The sequence below is a fragment of the Pyrgilauda ruficollis genome, unplaced genomic scaffold, assembly GCF_017590135.1.
Source record: "Pyrgilauda ruficollis isolate IOZ18807 unplaced genomic scaffold, ASM1759013v1 scaffold162, whole genome shotgun sequence".
Classification (NCBI taxonomy): Eukaryota; Metazoa; Chordata; class Aves; order Passeriformes; family Passeridae; genus Pyrgilauda; species Pyrgilauda ruficollis.
This window is the reverse complement of record NW_024514987.1, coordinates 749739-769904: the sequence shown is the minus strand read 5'-3', so window position 1 is coordinate 769904 and position 20166 is coordinate 749739. Positions and strand designations below refer to the sequence as shown.

Below are 20166 nucleotides of genomic sequence, written 5' to 3'. Positions count from 1 at the left end.
CAAAGGCCACCACTAGCCCATGTCCCCAAGTGCCACATCCACACAGTGATGGTTAAATCTCTTCAGTGATCATTACTCCATCACTGCCCTGGGCAGCTGTGCCAGGGCTGGACAGCCCTTTCAAGGAAGAAACGTTCCCTAATACCCAGCCTAATCCTCCCCTGGAATGACTTGAGGCCATTTTCTCTGCCACACCATGGGACCTCATTCCATCCCCCTCTGAGCTGTGTCCAAAAGACAGCTGGAGATGGGAAGAAAAACTTATGCCACTTCAGAGACATGGTTTTCAAAAAGCTCCAGATCCATTGTAAAAATTCTCCTGGAGTTCCTCAAACTGGGATTGCTCCCAGAGAAATCTTTCTACAGTTAATGTCATTGTCAGGTTAGTGTTATTTAGAGACCTCTGACTGCAGCTAAGGCTGCCCTGGACACGGATGTGATGCTGGGCTGGAAAACTGGGGACAAATCCTAGTGCAGGCAAACAGAACTGGGAGATCCTGCCCTGACTGGGCCATGCTGCAGCCAGGATGCTCGGAGGGAACTCTTTGTGTACTTTTATAAATATATATGTATGTCTATAGCTGTATGAAATTAGAGTGACCCCAAGGCCTCCCATCACACCTCCCACTACAGCAGCTGCTCCATGTATGATGGAGCCGAATACGCCGCATCCATAGCATCTCACAAAGTACTTCAGACACTATTTCCAGCTCCAACCCTTGGGATATTTGCCTTACAGTGGCATTTCTGTACAGGAACCCTGCTTTCTAAAAATTAAAGTAAAATAAAATCGGAAATAGGAAGCAGTTTCCAGCTCTCCTGTGTCTCCCAGGCATCAAAAATGAGCAAGGTCTGGCTCAGGGGGTGGTCTGGGGAGTGATGAAACTATCTCTAAATTTATTCTTTCCTGTGAGGGTGGGGATAACCTGGCACAGGGTGCCCAGAGCAGCTGTGGCTGCCCCTGGATCCCTGGCAGTGCCCAAGGCCAGGCTGGACAGGGCTTGGAGCACCCTGGGACAGTAGAAGGTGTCCCTGCACATGTCAAGGCATGAAACTGGATGGGCTCTAAGGTCCCTTCCAACTCAGGCCATTCCATGATTCTGAATTCAAGTTCTAAAAACTCACCTTTGTGAACTCCCAAAGGCCTTTAGCTGAGACTGTTTGCAAGCCCCAGTTACCAAAAATCTCTTCTGCCAACAGTCATCAAGATATAATTTTATTTTAAAAGACTAGCAGCCCAAATTCTGGCTCAAATTACATTTGTAATTTAAATACAAATGAGGATTTAGCGGAAAAGCAACAGAAACGAGTGCAGAGTGGATGTGAAAACCACTCAAGGACCTCTGTCCATTACCCAGCACCCTGGGAAAGCTGAGCCAGGCACCAGTTCCAGAGATTTCACAGCCCTGTTAAACTAGCAGCCAGCCCAGATTAATTATGCAGCAACCTGTGCTGGCACACACCAACCGGCTGTTTCAGGGACATTTGCAGCCCAAAATCGTGTTATTGCAGGAAACATCCTTTCCCCAATGTTTTTTTCTTCAATTAATTCACCAAATAATGAACCCTGATGTATTGAGCTTGTGATTAATGATGATGATGCCAGTTTCTTTGTCTGCAGGTTTAGGCTGACTTTGGAATTGCATTAATATGCAGATGGAAATGAATGGATCTGGCTTTCCTGGGGAGGACAGGAGCAAGAGCTCCCACCTTCCTGTCAACATTTAATAGGGAAAGAAAATCACTGTGAATAATTCCTAGAGGATTTTTTTTTTCATCCTTTCAGTTACAAATTCTGTTTAATTTGTACTGTTTTCTTCCCTGAGCAAATGGGACGGGGAGGAACCTGCAGGGAGGGGATGGGGGATGTCTGGGATGCTGTGTGAGCACTGGAGCTCCTCCAGGCAGGGGAAGAGCCAGGATCCCCTTCCCCAGCTCCCAAGAGCTGTGTGAGCCATATGAGACTTTCATTATTTTGTTGTAATGGAAAAGGAAGCAGGACATCAGCTGGTGTCATCTTATTGCAAAAAGTTCCACACATTTTTGGTGGTTTCTCATGGGCAGCTCCTCACAGCACTGACTCCTTCACAGCACAGCCAACAAACTCCAACCCTCCTCTCAACCACCTCACGCACTCTTTTATAGCACTCATCCTCACTGGACACAGCTGTGGCTTCTTTGGCAATTAGTACAGCTGCAGCTCATCGGGGTGAGATTACCTTCTGCACCATCTTTATTTTCTTACATTCTCTCCCCCCACAGTCAGCAGTTTGGGAAGAGAGCAGAGACACCCCCACATCACTATTTCAGCCCAATTCTCATCCTAAAGAGACCCAAGACACTTCTACCAGAGCACTGCATGTGCCAGTTGTCCTGGGATACACGGCTCAGGCCTTAATGGCTGGGGAGACAGCCCAGTGCAGTGACCAAACTGTCACTTGCAGACCCATCATTAAACCCCGTCGCAGGCAGCTTGGCCATAATTAAGGCTCATTTCCTCTTCCAGGCAGGAAAGGAATAACAAGAAAACAATCTCAGTATCCTCCAAACCCTTCTGAAGATGCAATTCTCTCCCTGCAGATCCAGCAGCACAACTGCATAGGCAGAAATTTTCTATCTAAAACAGCAACGTGTTTAAAAACATGGAAAAAAATCCCTCACAAACCCCACAAACACTCAAAGTGCTTTTGTTCTGGGCCCAAAAGATCTTCACACTGCCAGGCCTCATCCTCCATGGATGCTAAAGCCCTCAAATTCCACTTTCCCAGCTTTTGTCTGTAAAGCAAAAGCCTTTTATGCACCTCCAATAGCAAGAGATGGAGACCAGAGTGTGGGATTGGAGCTGCCAGCTGGTGATGAGGGAGACTCTGGAGGGGTCAGTGCTGGAAAAACTTCCCCATCAACTAAGGCTGGGCCCTGACACAGCCAGGGGTCCACTCCACAGGACCCAAATTCCTCCTTCTAATCCTCAAAATGCCCCCAAGCCACTCTGTGAGAACTAAACCTTGTTAATGAGACATTTCCCTTTCCTCAATTAAGCTGTTTCCCTTCACCCACCCTCTCCCCCCTGTGTGGGGGCTCATCCTTCCCCCAGTTTCCAGCAGCTTCCCACTGAAGTGTCACTGGTTCCCAAGACAATTGCTTATTCATAAGTTCTGAATATTTTAAATCTTATTGTTCTCCCCCAGCCATTTTCCCGTTTCTTGAATATACCAACAAGCTTCCCATTCACAAAGACATGTTTTCCCCTTTCCAGAAACAGGAACAGCCCCTCAGGGATGGGTACAATCCCATCTTTTTTGGGAATGATCTGTGTTTTCTCTGCAGGGAATTGCATTGGCTCCTGGCAGGATCCAGCCCTGTGGTGACCACACAGTTGTGCCACCTCTGATCTTGTTCCTGCTGCCCAAACGTGGGAGATAGATGCAAAAACCTGCCAATGTTTGGGATGAACTGGGAGCACTGGGATGTGGGATCTCCCCAGTAGCTGAGGCTGGTTTTGGATAAATGTTGCTGGGAATCAAGCCCAAATCAAAGAGCAGTTTCTCCACCAGGTATCCAGCAGGTCACATTTCACTGAAGAGAATCAAATGGTGATGGTCCCCAGGGAGCAAAATTAGCCATGGGATTAGAGAGCACTTCCCCACGGCTCAGCCTGCAGTGATGCCAAAATATGGGCTCAATCCCTCACAACGTGCCCTGTGGGGCCACACCTCAACCTTATGCTTAGAGGGAAAAATAAAGTCCTTTGCAAGCCTAGGACTGCAACCACCAGAACAAACCCACCTGATGGGAGGTAGGTGCCCCCAGCCCCCGCCCCAGGCAGAGCTGGACCCACTGAGGCCATCCCTGATGTCAATCCAAGCTCATCCCACACGGGAGCAGCAGAGCTGCTGAGCTGCTCTCAGTGCCCAGGCTCACTAAGGACCCTGCTCCTGCCCAGATGAATCAAAGGTGAACAGCGACCTGGCGCTCCAGCCACACCGGGGTGTGGATTTGCCCCGTGGCTTCCACACCGGGGTGTGGATTTGCCCCGTGGCTTCCAGTCTCCACACGTCTGGCTCGGAGCACCCAGCACGGACATGCCAGGGCTTGGTTGTGCTCCTGGAGACCCAAAGACACCAGGGGTGACCTGGCGGACAGACAGGGAGCATCCCAGCTCTGCCAGTCCCAGCGCGTTCTCCTGCTGCCATCTGCAGGCCACAAACACAGCCGGGAGCAGGACAACGCCCCAAAAAGCAGCCACCTGTCCCGACTGTCCCCACGGGAGAGCTGCCCAGCCCTCCAAAGCGCAGGAAAAGCCTGGGTTTATCAAAACTCAGTTTATTCCAAATGTTAAAAGATCTTTTTTTTTTTTGTCCTTTCTGCCTTGATTCATCAACCAAAATACATTTTCTTTTTTAAAAAATCCAACCCCTCCAGAACCATTGTATAACCCCAGACACCTCCCCCCTTCCCAGGCACAACCCCCCCTCCTATTGCTATAATTTAGTTCTTTGCAGACCCCTCCTCACTCCAGGTACCTGCAAGGCACCTCCTATAAGGAGAGGATGAAGCAAGCTGGGCACAGGAAACAAGACCAGTTGGATCAGGGAGGCAACGGGGAGGAGTCCTGTTGTTCCCAGTGTCTCCATGCTCAGCTGGGGTCTGAGTGTCTGCTCAGCAAGGCCCTAACAGCAAATAAAGCTCCTTCCTCAGCAAGGGAAAGTGAAAAAATTAAAGTAACAGTGTTCCCACCTGTGGGATGGATTTGGTTGGGTTTCCAAAGGCAAAGAGGGAGTGGCCAGGACTGCAAAAAGCAGTGGTGAGGTGACTGCTCCAGGCCATGGGGACTGGGGAACCTGCTCCTGGCCTCACTGCCTGGGGGCCTCAGCTTGAGGGATGGGAGGCAGGCCACAAGGTGCTAGGCATCATCCAGCAGCATTCTCCCTCACGAGGCAGAATATCCCCACAGGAGCCACAAGCTCTGGATTAAAAGATAGAGATTCCTGGGCACATTCCTGCAGGTGGATCCTTCAGATCCACCTGGAATGGGCTCAGAAGGGTTTGGGGGGTGGCAGCAAACAAATCCAGGCCAGAGAGGTGCATTTAGGTAAGGGGGTGGAGGAGCATCCAGATCTGGGAAACATGGGGACCTCAGGGAGACTATTACCCAAACCTGATTGCAGAGTGAAGAACAAAACCCTCGGCTTTGCTGGGCCAGGAAACGTTAAAAAAACAGACGAGAAGAAGTGGAAATCCATCCAGGCACAGAACTGGGATCAGTTTAGGACCAAGCTGACCCGGGGAGCTGACAGAGCATGGGCACCACAGGAAAACAGACAAACGCTTGCAGGGAGAACCCATGGGCACCCTGTTCCAGCCACGCAGGCGCTGCTGGGCCGAGCTCCATGAGCCTCCTCCCTCCCCAGGTAATCGGCTCCCCAAGCCAGGCAGAAGTTGTGGGGGGTCTGGGGGTGCTGTGATTCTGCTGGGCCCGGTGGCGGCGTCACTTCATCAGCTCTGCTCCTTGTCACTGACCAGCAGCACAGTGTGCTGCCCACCGCTGGACACGGCCAGCACCCGCCGGTTCTCCAGCTGCTTCCCAGTCATCTCCACGGGGCTCCAGACATCATCCTCCTCCCCGGTGCCCAGCTGGTAGTTAGTGCCCATTCCCCAGGCAAACGCTCGTCCTGCAACAGAGGTGAAGCGAGCTTTGAGCTCCAAGTGGCTGCACAATGGGAAGGAGACCTCGCACCCAGACAGTTTCTATGAGTCCAAAACAAGCAGGAGGAAGAGGAGGAGCACTTGCAACTCAAACAGGTGTTCCATCACAGAGCCAAGGAACTTTTATTCCTTTGGGGGACAAAACTGAACCCACAGCCCATTCCAAACCTTCCTTCCTGCAGACACTGCACACAGGCAGATGCAGCACCAGAGCACAGAGGTCTGGCATCAGTGGAATCAGAGAAGAGATTGTCAGGCCAACAATGCCCTCCTGGTCAACACCACACGACCAACCCTGCTGCCACAGGCCCACAAACGCATCTGGGCAGGCACTGCCCAGGTGATGGGCACCAGGACCTGGCTCCAGTCCCAACCCAGCTGTCAGGTGTGGTGATGGTGTGTAGGGCAGGATAGAGGGATGAAGGAAGTCCAGAAGGCAGGGTTCCCAAAGCCTGGCACTCACCATCACTGCTGACGGCGTAACCAACTGACGCTCCGCAGGCCACCGAGATGATACTGGGGAGCTCCGGGATAACTGTGGGTGTGCTCTTCTCCTCTGCCCCTGTCCCAAGGCCCAGCCGGCCATACTCTGCCCTGCCCAGGCTGTAGGCTTTACCTGGAGCACAGCAGATACATAAGAGACAAGACTTGAGGAGGGCAGAAGCTATAGCAGGGCCAAATCAGACCAGGATCTCTTCCCAGGTCTGACTCCTGAAGGAGCTCCACTCCTCCATACCACACCCTGAGACCCATCCAGAAGGGGCAGGGTGGGACAGAGACCCTTTAGCTCCCCAAAATCAGTAAGGTGGATAGGTACAAGAGCAGAGTTCACAACTGAGTCCAGGTTTCTGTTGTCAGCTTCCCTTCGCTGCAATCTCACACCACCCTTGTTTCCTTGAACACTGAGAGCTTGGAGGGCTCCAGCACATCACCCTCATCCCAACAGCTCCTTGGCCGGGTTGAGGGCCACGGGATCCCCCCACCCTGCTGTGTGAGTGCCAGCCCACCTGTCACAGTGTCACTCACCCTCAGAGTCGACGCAGACCGTGTGGTGCTGCCCGCCAGAGAACCCAACCCAAGACTTGGTGGAGTTCTTGAAGCACGTGAGGTTCTGCGGGGAGAAGCAGGGCTCGGTGTCCTGGGTCCCTGCAGGGTGGGACGCACAAACCCGGGCGGATCAGGCCCGTGGGCATGGACAGCTCTGGCACTGAGCCATCCACCCTGGGGCTCACCCTACCAGAGAGCAATACAGATGCCCAGCCCCAAAATCTAATTTCTGTTCAAACCCAGTGGGCACATGGCTGGGACCTAAACCCAGAGCTAGGCAGGGTGAGCCCCACCCCCATTTCCAGCTCTGGTGCATCCAGTGTTTAGATTCTGGGGTGCCCAGCAGCTCCCCCCACCAGGCCAGGGCAGCAGCAGACTTGAAGGAGATGTGGAGGGACACAGGTGAAGCTCACCCAGCTGGTGGTAGTTGGAGAGGCCAAATCCATAGATGTGTCCTTCACGTGTGACGGCGAAGGTGAAATACGCCCCGCAGAAAGCGTCCTGGAAGCGCATTTTGCTTCTTCTCCCTTTGCCTCTGACAGGGACAAGCTGGGGGACCAGCATCCGCTCTGGAGTAGGAGACAAGGTGTTATACAAGGACTAAGGATTTACACCCTCCCTGCATCTAAGGGTCTGGCTCACTGCATTTACATCACTGATTGCACATAAGCCCTCGAGCACCAGGGAGTGGCTCCCTTTGTTCCTCTGCAAAGGGCAGAGCTGGAGCCAAAGGATGCATCTCTGAGAACTAAATCCACTCACGCAGTCCTCTCCGTCCTCCTCGGCTGGCAAAGAGTGCTGGCACTCTGCCCAGCTGGCCCTGTTCACCGCAGCCACATGTGAACAGGTCACCATCCACTGTCAGCATCACCAAGTGGTCATTTCCTGGGACGGGAAGGAAAGAGAAGTTACGGAGAAGTCTTCAGCAAGTTCTGGAGGCTGAGACCCCACAGGTAAACCCCAGTTGTTCCCAGCTTATGGGGTTTACTGCGTTTGATACCTCGACACCAATTGTGCCACCACCTAAAACTCCAGAACCTCCCTCTTCCTGATCCCAGGAATTCAAAGCAGTTTTTCTGGGAAGGTAATAAGGACACAGGTATGCCCCAAACTCCCCTGGGCCCTGGACAAGCACCCTGGCTGCTGTGCTTGGCTTCCCCAGCACTCATTAGAGAGCAAGTGCTCTTGCCCCACAGGGTCACAGTCCAGGCCACTCTTGGAAGGCATTCTACATCAGACTGGTCAAATATTAACTCAATATGAGAATCTGTTGGGGCTAAAATATGTTTGGGCTAAAAGGTCTGTTCTCTGGAAGAGCCAGAGATCAGCAAGTATACCCTTGTATCAGGCTCGGAACAAGCCAAGACGGAGGAAAAGGTCATGGATGTTCCTCAAGGGTTGTGACAACCTCATGTACCTGCCTGACCCTGCACACCCCAGGGCCTTGCTTGTGGAAGGGGCTCACACCTGGTTTGTGAGTCAGAAAGGGTTAGTTGAAGAAGAGAAGCTTTTGCCCCTGAAAGGAGTTCTACCAAGGCTGTCAGCATGGAAACAGAGGAGAACAAAAGATAAACAAGGGGGTCTGCACTTAGATCCTGACAGAAAACAGTGGTGTTGACCACCCTGCACCAATGAACATTATGTTGATTTATTGTGGCCAACGAACACGTGTAAACTTTGTGAGAGGGAATAAAAAGACAGCATGCTGCTAAAATAAAAGAGAAGCCTTCTTAAATACATGGTGTAGCTCTGTTTGTTAGGACCATCTCAACGACACTGGCTTACCTGAAACTATTTTGACAACAGGCGCGTTGAGCCGGAGCAGCAAAGGAACAGAGCTCGTCTTCATGGGCTCCAGCAAGCCGATCACTCCATTGTTATCCTGAGGGAAGAGAGACACAGGGATGAGCCACAGGAGCAGCAGCCACCAGCAGAGCTTGAAGCATCCGAGGAATCAGCGTACCCGGAAGGAGCCCCAGACAAAGACCCTGCCGTCCTCAGTCAGCGCGGCCGTGTGGCTGTCCCCCGCCGACACCTGCACCACCTTCTCCTGCAGCTCCACCAGCCCTGGAGAGCTCTCAGACCCTTCGGCCGAGGTGTCGCGTCCCAGGGCACCTTCATCATTGCAGCCAAAGGTGTAGATCTGCAGATTTGGTGCAAGGGGTCAGGATGGAGCTCAGAGGGGCAACAGGCTGAGTATGAAGTCAGGGGACAGAGACTCACGAGACTGAATTATTACAGAAGCATGGAATGGTTTGGGACCTTAAAAGTTCCTGCCATGGGCAGGAACATCTTCCACTAGATGAGGTGGCTTTAAACCCTGTCCAACCTGTCCTGAACACTTCCAGCAATGAGGCAGCCACAGCTTCTCTGTACCAGAGCCTCACCACCTTGACAGGGAAGAACTTCCCAGTATCACATCTAAAATGGCAGTGTCACCCATCTGCTCTCTGTCAGTGGGAAGCCATTCCCCCTGGACCTATCACTGCATGCTCTTGTCCAAAGTCCCTCTCCAATTCTCTCGCAGGTCCCTTTCAGGTCCTCCTTTTGATCCCCTAAAATTTTGTGGCCCACGTGAGACCATGCTCACCGCTAGAGCTGCAACAAGATGTGGGCAGAGCAGTGGCTGATTCCTACCCCCTGCTCCAGAACACATCTCAGAACCCACTGCACTTACCTTTCCAGTCTGGCTGAGGCACACCGTGTGCATCCCTCCAGCTTCCACCTGCACCACCATCTCTGGCAGCGTGACCAGAGCTGGCTTCTTCCTCTCCATGATGTCTTCACCCAGACCCAGCTGGCCAACGTTACCCTGGCCCAGGGTCAACACCAGCCCAGGCTGTGAGCGATGCGATGGGTGGCTGACTGCGGGGTGGGAGGGGGAGAAAGAACACGTTGGGATACAAGTTTCCTGATGAGAATCACCCCTGGGAAAGTGGAAGGACCACTCCAAGGGATTTTCCTTACCTTTAACCTTTTTCGTCTCAGGAGATTCTTCTGGCACCAGGATCTTCATTCTGCGTTTTCCTGGCATCTTGGAATCTAAATGACAAAAAGAGCCGACGTTACCCTGGCCCAGGCTATGAGTGGTGTGATGGGTGGCTGACTGAGGGGTGGGAGGGGGAGGAAGAACATGTGGTGGCACAAGTTTCCTGGTGAAAATCACCCCTGGGAAAGTGGGAGAAAAATTCCAAGGGATTTTTCTTACCTTTAACCTTTTTCGTCTCAGTAGACTCTTCTTCTGGCACCAGGATCTGCTCTCTGCGTCTTCCTGGCATCCTGGAATCTAAATGACAAAAAGAGCCTGTAAGGAGTCACCCACCTGGAGAACCGTGTTGTTCACTGTTTTTTAAATCCAAAAAACCACCTGAGGGACCGGTGACTGAGTTGGTATTTGAACACTGATCCCTCCTCCTACTCTGGGAAAATAGAAAGTTTTTCCTTGTATGTTTCATCCGTGCTCCCTACTTCATGCAGATGTGAACCTGTCCAGATTTCAGGTCCAGGCAGGCGAAGAGTGAAGGAAAGGGAAAAGAAAGAAGAAGGAAAACGGGAAAGGAGGAAAAGGGAAGAATGGGAGCCGAGCCGTACGTGCATCCTCACCCCCTCCCGGTTCCGCATGGCCCGAGCACCGCCCCCGCCCCTGCCCGCCGTTCGAATTCCCCGCGGCGCCGCCTCACGTGGGGCCGCGCAGGCCACAGCCCGGACCGGCTGCTCCTGCCGCTGCCTGCAGCTGTTCCTGCTGGCCGGCCGGCCGCTCCGAGGACGGCCCGAGCCTCGGCGGGACCCCCGCGGCCGCGCACTCGTCCCCATGCCCATGCCCGTCCCCGTCCCCGCCGCTCTCTCCCGCCGCTCTCCCGGCTCGACCCCGCCGCGCTCCCTCACCGCCCGCCGGCTGCGCCGCGCTCCGCTCTGCGCATGCGCGCGCGCGCTCCTGGCGGCGCGGCGCCCCCTGCCGGCTGGCGGTCCCGCCCGGCCAGGTCAGGTCACTGCCGCACGTCGGGCGGGACAGACGGACGGACGGACGGACGCAGTGAGGACAGGTGGGGCAGGACAACGGGACAGAAAGACACAGAAGGACAGGCGGTAAAAGGCAGGGCTCGCGGTTGGCAATACACTGGCCCCGGACAATCAATCCGTGTCACTAACTCAGGCTGCTTCTAACCGGCAGAGATGCCCCCAGCCTCCGGGGCCGCAGCCGGCCGGGATGGAACAGAGCCGCTGCAAAGAAACGAGCAGAACAACGATAACGACAGACTATTGAAATCCAGAAAGTCTGAGATGCTATCTTTTCCAGCAACTTACCGCTGCAAAAAGCACAAAATATACTTTTACTCTTCAAACTGGAACTAGACCAAATTTCTCAGGTTAATGGGGAGACATCACTTTCGAGTTTCCCCCTTCATCCAATGCAATTACCCTTATTCCAGCGATTATCTCTGCTGTTCCAGTCCAGAGGCCTCCATTTGGCCACATCACCTTTTATTTACCAATAAAATCACGAACCTAGCTAACACCTTGGCTGGTACACCAGCCTTCCCTTATGCAGACCGTGATCTCAGGGGTCACCCGCAGCCCGTGTGACTGGAAAACCTTCGGGGAGTCATCACCAGGGAGCATCTACCCCAGGCTCACGTCGGGACTTGACGGAAGAGCAGATACACAGGCAGCCCCTGATCCTTTCCCGGGGGACTTCACGGCCAGGACAGGACACGCAGCGGACTGCTGGCGCAGTTTCACCCAGCGCACAGCGGCACCTCCCCTGCACCCAGCCCCGCAGCACCCCGGGCCAGGGAAAGACGCGCGATCCCCTCCCTGCTTTTCCCAGGCCACACCCCGGCTAACAGACCCCATCAACCCTTCTCGACTAAGCCCGTATGAAGGCTTTGTGCCCGATAATCCAAACCTGGACTGAAGGCAGGACTGCTCACAATCCAGCCCCAACAGCGTGCCAGAGCATTTCTGCACACTTTTTCATTTTCGAGACGGGTCAGCAGCAGAATTATACTTCTACAGAGGCACCACCCAGAGCATGAAGTTTTCCCTAATATTCACCCACCAAAAACACACACGAAGCCAAAGCCAAGTTCAGTTTATTGAGTTGTCTGTAACGCGGACGGGTACAGATTCAGACACCAACGTGAGAGTGAGAGCTGTATTTCAGGGCCTGAACACACACATCCCACATATAACCCACCCTCCTTCAGCATCACTTTCCTTGTAACATCCCGGCCCCACAAGGTCGAATCGATGTGAAGTTGTGTAGTCCCCAGAAGAGCACACGCCTTATTTACCTATCCCTCATGCTTCCCCAGAGCCCCCTTCCCAGTTTGAAGCATGCCAAAAGCAGCTCTTAGCCGAGCAGCCAAGCCCTCAGCACACCCTTTCCTTCCCGAGCAGCTTACCCACAACCTGTGTAACTCCACCAACTCCCCAAGTGCACGTCCCCCCAAGGGACAGGGCCACACGCGCTCCAAGCACGTGCTTTAAAAGACCCGTAAATCCACACATCCCTGGTTCTACTGAGTTTTGGTTTCTGCGGCTGTATTTTATTACATGTAGTCATGAACAGGAATCGGGCAGCCATCTAACTTGGGGAGACTCTTTAATATACTCACCCTCTCCCACTAAATGCGGATTTTTCTTTATTCCTTCGCCCCAGCAGCTCCTGCAATGTTTTAGGAAAAAGGAGGGTTTTTTCCTGCTTTTTTCACGTGTCCCACAATAAAACTTTTTTTCTGTCTGCCAAGACTCATGACCGGGTTTTTTTTGCCCCTTAAGAATCAGGAATTTCTTTTCCCCATCTATCCAAAATCGAACACAATGGTCAAAGCTAGGAGCCTGCGATCTGAACTTGCATTACTACTACCTATATCGTCGGGATTGGAATTTGACCCAATGATTCAACAAGCATCACTGAAACTACACAGAATATTACATTTTAAACACAGATATTACCTTCAAAAATCGTGTTTCACTTCAACTTTTTCAATTTTGGCACTGGAAAGAAAAAAAGAGGTACTTTAAGGATTTGCTCAGGAGCTTGTGTTTTTCTGTTTCTCCCTCCCAGCTCTGCACGCGTGCCCCGTCCGCCCCGCGTGTCAGTGTTTCCTGCATGGTTTGTCTCCTCTGTCACGGCCCAAGGGCTCAGAGAAGCAGTAGGAATATGCAGGCTGCAGGCTCGGGGCCCGGCTTGTTCTCCAACGTCGTGGAACGGGACTATACGTCACGGGCCCGAGGGCCTGCGCTCCCATGCGCCACACGGACAGAGCCGAGAGAGAGCGACTTCTCCGGATATCCACGTTGGACCTTTGCTTTAAGCATTTATAAACATTTATAACCTTGACCCTGCCCAGGCCCCCGCGCGTCCCACCGCCGACCACGCGGCGGGGCCACACGAAAAATACTCACGATGGAGGTGCAGGCTGGACAAAACAAGCTTTAACGGCCTTTTCGTGGTACCTGTAGCAAAAGGAAATGGCTCTGAGGGGCGGCTGAGGGGGCGCGGGGTAACTCCGCAGCACCCACAGCCACGTGTAACTCACGGCGTATTTTAGCGTTAATGCGGGGATGGAGCGGGCATCCGCTGACACCGCAGCGCTGCGCGGCCAGCAGGACCTCACGCCACAGCAGCACAAAAGGTTTCAAGGGTAAAAAGGGCAAAAGCGAAGAGAACTTACCTGCCGCCCTTCCCGCTCCTCACGGTGAAAAAGGCCGTGTCACGCCGCGAGGCGATTTTTATAGCGCGCGGGGGCGGGGCAGAAATGCGCGCGTGCGTCCCGCACGAGGGGCGGGGATAAACCGTATATGGGCATAGGCGGCGGGGCCAACCCCCGGCGGAAAGGGCCGGGCCAGCCGCGCCTGCGCGATGGCTGCAAGAGAGGTTGGCACATGCGCAGTGGGAAGGGCGCGAAAAGCCGCGGGCGCAGGGGAGGCGCCGCCATGGCTGAGCGCCCTCCGCCCCCTCAGGAGCCGCCGGTCAGGCTCCAACTGAGATCGGTTCAAAAGACACAACCACACACAAGCAGGGTTTAAGAAAAAAAAAATTCTAAAATACTTTTATTTAATAATTAAAATCTGTTGTTGCGGAGACTGATATACAATGTAATGGCGGCTGTACAGGGGATGCCGTGAGGGAAGAGCCCCAGCGGCTGCTGGGCCATGGCCGGCGTGTTGCCACACTGCTCTGTGAACAAGAGAAAGTTCTTCTCTCCCTCCCGCCCCCCTTCCCCACCCCAAACCCCTGCACAAGTGGCATCTCACAGATCGTTTAATTTGTGCATAATACAGCAGTGGCCCTACCAGGTTTGTTTTTTTTTTTTAACCCGCATAGAGGAAGAATTTTTCTCTCAGAAGAGAAATACCGTTTTTTTAAGGTCACTTTTTAAACCTTTTCTTCCCCTCCTTTTGACCCACACAGTGAAACGATCAAGATTCCAGTAGGTTTAGCTGTAAAAATGAGAAAAAGGCAAGCTTCAACCCTGATTTGGGAGAGTAGAAAACATTTGAGAGAAAGCCACAATAAAAAGGACTGACTACTCTCACAGTTTCCCCAAATTAAAAAGTTTTAAAAAGGCAACAGTCATTTTTCCTGGTTCTATAATTTGTTAAACAAGCCTAAATATCTCAAGATCTGTTATTAAGATCACAGCAAGTGTGAGAGAGTGCAGAGCATTTATACATATTTTGGTTTTTTTTTTTCTTTTTTTTTTTTTTAACAAAAAGATGCAGCATATGTTAATATCTACACAGTTCCCTTCCAGGACAACAAACCGTTGGTCAGTAGTGATTCAGGGCACTAAGGACATGACAAAAAAGCAAAACCCCCAAAAAACAGCAAGTGCCATGTCAGTTGTCTGCCAGGGCTCTGTACACAGCTGATATACACACATTTGCTTCTGAGCACATGCTCTCCTCAGCTTCCCAGCATCAGAGCTGCCTTTGTTTTTCATCTCCCCTCCTCGCGGAGGGGAGGAGGAAAGGAGGAGCTGCTCTCCCCAAGAGAAGTCTGTACAAGCTGGGAGGGAGGGGTCCGAGCTGGGCACGGTCTCCTGGCAGAGTCGTATTGCTGAGCCACACGAGGTACAGTGTCAGTTCCAGCCTGATGGCGTCAGAGATGTGTTTGTTCCAGTGAAATGCTACATTCAGACAGGATTCCCCTTCCCTGGCCGAAAGCCCTTTCTGGATATGTTTGGAAGGCAAATCTTGGAAGAGCTGAGGTTCCACCCTCACTGTATTGCTTGGAGAGGGATGCAGAGAACTTCCAGCCCACACGGGTTTCTTGCTCCCTCCTTGGAATATTATGGTCGATGGTATCTGAAAGCCAAGTGAAAAATCTGAGTGTTATCCTTGGAACTCAGGTTAAACGGTTACTTAGACACCCCAGATGGCCAGAGAGTAAACTGAATTATCTCAGAACTCTCAGCCCTCTGGGAAGCTGTGAACATCATATAATTTCACCTCCTGTGCTCTGCACTCAACTTTGCCACACAGAGCAGGAAGGAAAGGAATCACTTGGGCTGTGATCCAGACCTGATTACATAGATTACATCCGAGGTAACTCATTAGCCAGTATTTCTGTGGCTGTGGCTGCACATCTCTAGCCCCAGAAAAGCTCACTCCAGCTGCAGCTTCACACCGGCTTCAGATACACCTCAAACTAGACACTGGTCACTGAGGCTCCAGGATGGAAGCCCCAGTTTAAGGGAAAAACAACTCACTTTGTGTCTGCTGCTGCTCCAGTCTCCCCCCAGGACTGAGACAGACAGGGACATTCAATCTCCAACTGCTGCACAAATAATTTTTCTAAGGTTTCAGTGTTGTGCCACTGAGCACTGTCCTTGCAGCACAGCTCCGACAGCTCCATCAGGACTAAAACTCTCAGCTTAACACATTCTCACCTCGTGAACTGCTTGCTCTCCTCGTGCACTTCCATTTCACAGCTCTTAAACTCATTCAGCTCCTTCCTGATGGCTGCCTGCACAGAGAGGGAGAATTTTTTGTAAAGAAAAGGGCTCCGATTGCAGCAGCCACCCCAGTTTTCACAGTCCATTAACACCAAACCGAATGTAATCTGCCCCTCCCCGATGAGGGCTGGGCAGTCCCCAGAGGTGGCCTGGGACGACAAGGACAGAGTTCCCTGCCAGTTTCTTGCGCCTGCAGGGAACTGCATTGCTATGACCAATACTCAGTATCCCTGCTGTGTGGAGAAAAGACAGTGGGGCTGGGGAAGGGTCTGGAGCACCAAGAGCAGCTGGGAGAGGTGGGGGGCTGAGCCGGGAGAAAAGAAGGCTCAGGGGGCATCTTCTCAGTCTCTACAACTCCCTCCCTGACAGGAGGGTCAAGACAGCTGGGGGGTGGTTGCTTCTCCAGGTAACAAGTGACAGAACAAGGGGAAACTGCCTCAGGTTGAACCAGAGGAAGTTTAGATGAGATATAAGGAAAAATTTCTCCATAGAAAGGGCTGTAGTAGAATCACCATCCCAGGAACTGTTCAAAAATGTGCAGATGGGGCACCTGGGGACATGGTTTACTGGTGAGCATGGTGGTGCTGGGTAAACAGTTGGACTCCATCATCTTCAAAGGGCTTTTCCAACCTTAATGATTCCATGTTTTATGATGCTTACATCACTCAGAAGCTAAGGCAGAAGCCATGCAGGCTTTCAGACTGTGCCCACCTGGGCTCCACCTTGCCATGAGGCAGCAGGAAGCAGAGCTGGGACAGCACATGCAAGTGAAGGCACACAGGTGGGGTGGCAGAGGGAAAGATGAAGTGAAGCCAGAGGAACAAAGCAAATCTCCTTGGCTCACAGCCGTTTGTGTGGGCCACCCTGGTGTGGCTCCTCTTCTCATGTGGGCACAGGACACTCTCAGTTACCTTGTCAGCTGGTGTCAGCTTTGTCCAAGGCTTATCTGCTCGCCGATCATAGTCTTGAGCATCTGTTACTTCCACATATTCATTAAACCTCAGGATCTTCCTGGCCTGCAGCTCTGCCACTGTAGGCCTCTGGCTAAGCTGAACACCAGGAAAAACAAAGGAGGTCAGTGTGAGCCTTGTTCACAAAGCAGATCCAGGACTAAGCACCCCAAGCAAAACTAAAACTAGTTCCCTCACTGTGCCTTACGCACAGACACTACCAGATCCTGCCTGCAGTTTGCAAGGGAACAGGCAAACCTCTCACAGACTGGATACTCCCACTGGGCTCACAAAGCCAGGCTAGGGCAGAACCTGGGCCACACTGTCATGGAGAAGGACTAAGGGGTGAGGGAACAGCTGCTACAAGAGTGAGCCCTGCACAACACCACTAAACACAGCTTCAGCAATGGCAGCACTCACACTTCACACCCACAGGCCTTGGGGAAGCTTTTCGCAGCCATGAGCAACAATCTCAAGTAACTTGGATGTAACAGCTAAAAGCAGCTGTTACGCTGCTCAGCTCCCACACTGCTGTTACTTTAGAAATGGATTTTAGGGAGCCTGGTGTGAAGCGGTGGCTGCTGAAGCACTGTGTTAAAGCAAACCTTTAAAGTATCAGGTGCCAAATTTAGTTCTCATCTCGCTTGTTACACTCGCTGCCAGCTCAGATCTGTCCCTGACAAAAACACAGCCCCGGTGCCAGCGGCTCACCGTGGGTGACAGTCCGAGGGCACTGGGGACACGTACACAAGAGCCCCGTGACTCGCCCCCAGCACGGTCCCGACAGCGTGCTCAGTGCCGCCGTGCCCGGCAGCGCTGCCAGCGCTGTCACCGCCCGGGAGCCTGCTGTACCTTTCTGGTGAGCCGCCGCTTGATCTCGCGCTTCTCAGCCTGACGGTCAGCTTCATTTTTCGCTGCCAAGAGGGGAAAAAACATTTTTCATGTAAGCATCAGCCTTTGAAAAGTGCTTTCTAGGCTTGACCAAAAGACAGTATTGAGCTGGATCAGATTATCTACAGATCTAAAGGCTTAGGACAGGCAGAGAGTGCAGTACAACTCAATACCCTGTGTCACCTCCTGAACTGGCAGGGGCAATATGCCCCTACACAGCACCAGTGAGTCATTCACCTCAACAATTAATGGCTGTATCGCCACAATACATACAAGCCACTGCAGCTTGCTCCTTCACAAAGCTATTATAGTTTAAAAGAAAATAATAGCACAGATAAATATTTTAAATGGAAACTTCCTGAACTGACATTCCCATTTCCTCGAGATGTTTATTTAAAACTTTTGCAGAACAAGATATGGCCAAGAGAAACAGTCCTGACTTTGTGATGCACTGCTGCTTTAGAGATCATGCAAGGCAATGCTGTAATGTCTGGAACACAGAAGTCCAGCCCAAACAAAAACACCTTTCACAGTCCTTGCTGTGTAACAGCAGAGTCTGAACCAGCCCACAAACTCTTCTCTGAGGTGGCAGGCATGGAACAGCTACGCTGTCCATAATCATATGATCCCAGAATGGGTTTGGTTGGAAGGGACCTCAATGATCACCCAGTCCCACCCCCTGCCATGGCAGGGGCACCTTCCACTCTCCCAGGCTGGCATTGGACACTTCCAGAGATGGGGCAGCCACAGCTGCTCTAGCAACTTGTGCCAAGGGCCTCACCACCCTCACAGGGAAGAATTTGTTCCTAACATCTAATCTAAATCTCTTTCAATTTAAAACCATCCCCACCTGATACATTAAGATGCTAAAGGCAAACTTATGGTATTTCTCAGGACCACCAGACAAATGCTACTCACGCTGAAGAATGTTCCTCTGTTCCAGTTCTTCTGCAGTTGGTCTCTGACTCAGGCGCCTGAAGAGAAGTGTGACAAGTACAGAACATTGTATCTGGTCACTCATCAGTAGCAGATGAAGGATAAAACTGCCTGGTTTCAGTGCACTAGCCTCCTCTACACTCCTCACTCACCACTGAGCACCACTGCTGCCCTGTTTTATAGTATGCTCTTGTCAAACAGCTGCTCAGCCACTGGCGCAGCTTTGGGAAGGGCTATGGGCTCTCCAGCCCAGGACCTTGCAAGGAGCTCAGACAGCAGAGCCTGGATTGCCACCAGTCCCAGCTTCATCCGCCACCAGCACCCACCCTGCATCCATCCACACCTTTTTATCAACACCTGTGTTTTACATGTCTGTAATCCTTGGGATTTTCCCCTTTCAGTCCACTTGACCTCTGGAAACAGGGGCCTGTCAGGGGGATATTATTCAACTCCCTGAGGAACTCCCAACTTTTCTAATGAATGAGGAACAGCAACACAATCTCCCAGCCCTGCTCCAGCTGCCGTGCCCAACCACCCACCCTGTTCCAGCACAAGCTGCTTGGACAAGGCACCAACTTTGTCCACCCCCACTCTGCACACACTGATCATCATCGTTATCTGTACCTGATCAGCGTTGTCCCAATCTGGTGACGGATTTCGTTCCACTCCTCCTTGCTCTTCCGAGGGAAGATGATCTTCTCCTCCTGCGGCGCGGTTGTGTTCCCCAGCTTTATAGCGAGTGTATCTTTCCTCTTCACTTTGTTGGCCAGCGTGCCTGTGGAGAGGGAGAGCGACAGGACGCAGCTCAAGGCTACCGAGCCTGCCACAGCAATCCCAGCCCTGTGCCCCGGGAGTTGTGCTCTCCCTGAGGCAGAGCCGTCCTCTCTCCTTGCTCTTCCCAAGCTCAGCACTCGCTGCACAGCAGCAGCAGCCAGCACTTTTTGTGTGACACCACATGCTCACCTAATGCTGTCCCACCTGAAGGGCTGGGACAGCACAGGCTGTCACAGGAGCCATTTGCAACTGAAAGGGTGCACTCAGCAGGTGACTGCACAGGTTTGGCTGCAGAGCCTTGGAAAAAGCAAGGCAGAGGACATGTGCTACATCATGCAACCAAGGACCAGCTGCTTTGAGGCGCTGTGGGAACCAGTGCTTTGATCCAGTTCTCAGTGCAGCCAGGCACGAGTTCAGCAGAGCAATAAAAATGACACCTGCAATGTCAAAGTCTTACTGTTATGGCTTTCATCTTCTTCCTCATCCTCATCATCTTTATACAGGATGGGCCCCTCCGAGTCAGAGTCACTCATCCCTTCGTCTCCTTCCTGCTCCTCCGGGAGGACCTGGGGTACCAGTTTGGGGATGACTGTGACAGATGGCACATCTCCAATATACACACGAGGACCTGAATTCTGTTCCTCTTCCTGGTCATCATCTTCCTCTTCCTCATCGTCTGGACTAACGAGAAGCACACTATTACACCTCTGAACACTTGGCACAGGGCCTGCAGAATAAATACGCCCTTAGCTCTCCCCAGGGAAGCCCAGAAATCCAGAGGTGCAAGAGCCACTGCAGGATCCTGCACCGTCCCCTCTCTTCAAAGCACAGGGAGCTCTGGCCAAGGAAATGACAGAGGCAGGTTCTGCAGAACCAAACCACCCTCTGACCCCACT

The 20166-nt window shown here is 52.4% G+C and overlaps 2 protein-coding genes and 1 non-coding gene across 14 annotated transcripts in view; all 3 read right to left on the bottom strand.

Annotated features, from left to right (window-relative positions):
- Positions 1-4303: 4303 nt before the first annotated feature.
- Positions 4304-13470, bottom strand: RCC1 (regulator of chromosome condensation 1). Of its 7 annotated transcripts, none has more exons than XM_041463212.1 (14): positions 13434-13470; positions 13165-13215; positions 12712-12753; positions 12372-12421; positions 9962-10039; positions 9721-9795; positions 9431-9618; positions 8717-8896; positions 8539-8635; positions 7516-7638; positions 7167-7322; positions 6733-6852; positions 6170-6322; positions 4422-5672 (listed from the first exon to the last, which is right to left on the bottom strand). In XM_041463212.1, the coding sequence occupies exons 5-14, from the start codon at positions 10029-10031 to the stop codon at positions 5497-5499; spliced, it is 1338 nt and encodes a 445-aa protein (XP_041319146.1). In that variant the 5' UTR covers positions 10032-10039; positions 12372-12421; positions 12712-12753; positions 13165-13215; positions 13434-13470; the 3' UTR covers positions 4422-5496. The 7 variants fall into 7 exon arrangements, with proteins under 7 accessions (XP_041319143.1, XP_041319145.1, XP_041319146.1 ...); XM_041463213.1 differs by having other exon boundaries at positions 13299-13439; XM_041463214.1 differs by lacking the exon at positions 13434-13470 and having other exon boundaries at positions 12712-13067; positions 13165-13411.
- LOC121351254 lies at positions 12856-13060 on the bottom strand. The gene has a single exon (XR_005954772.1). It is a non-coding gene; the product is annotated as a small nucleolar RNA SNORA73 family (small nucleolar RNA).
- Positions 13471-13783: 313 nt separating the features above from the next.
- PHACTR4 (phosphatase and actin regulator 4) overlaps positions 13784-20166 on the bottom strand; it is a 56809-nt gene continuing 50426 nt past the window's right edge. For all 6 annotated transcript variants that reach the window (XM_041463167.1, XM_041463164.1, XM_041463165.1 and 3 more), the window contains 7 exons: positions 19728-19951; positions 19121-19271; positions 18479-18534; positions 17522-17583; positions 16631-16768; positions 15654-15730; positions 13784-15069 (listed from right to left, as the gene is read on the bottom strand). In XM_041463167.1, coding sequence (XP_041319101.1) covers positions 15054-15069; positions 15654-15730; positions 16631-16768; positions 17522-17583; positions 18479-18534; positions 19121-19271; positions 19728-19951 — 724 coding nt within the window. In that variant the 3' untranslated portion in view covers positions 13784-15053. The remainder of the gene's footprint in view (positions 15070-15653; positions 15731-16630; positions 16769-17521; positions 17584-18478; positions 18535-19120; positions 19272-19727; positions 19952-20166) is intronic.

Excerpts from the sequence above, each read along its gene's own strand:
- RCC1 (XM_041463209.1), bottom strand. The coding sequence starts at position 10,572 with ATGGGCATGGGGACGAGTGCGCGGCCGCGGGGGTCCCGCCGAGGCTCG. Across the intron at positions 8,636-8,716 it reads TTGTCTGGGGCTCCTTCCGG|GATAACAATGGAGTGATCGG; the intron begins GTACGCTGATTC and ends CTCTTCCCTCAG. Across the intron at positions 5,673-6,169 it reads TTACGCCGTCAGCAGTGATG|GACGAGCGTTTGCCTGGGGA; the intron begins GTGAGTGCCAGG and ends CCTCTGTTGCAG.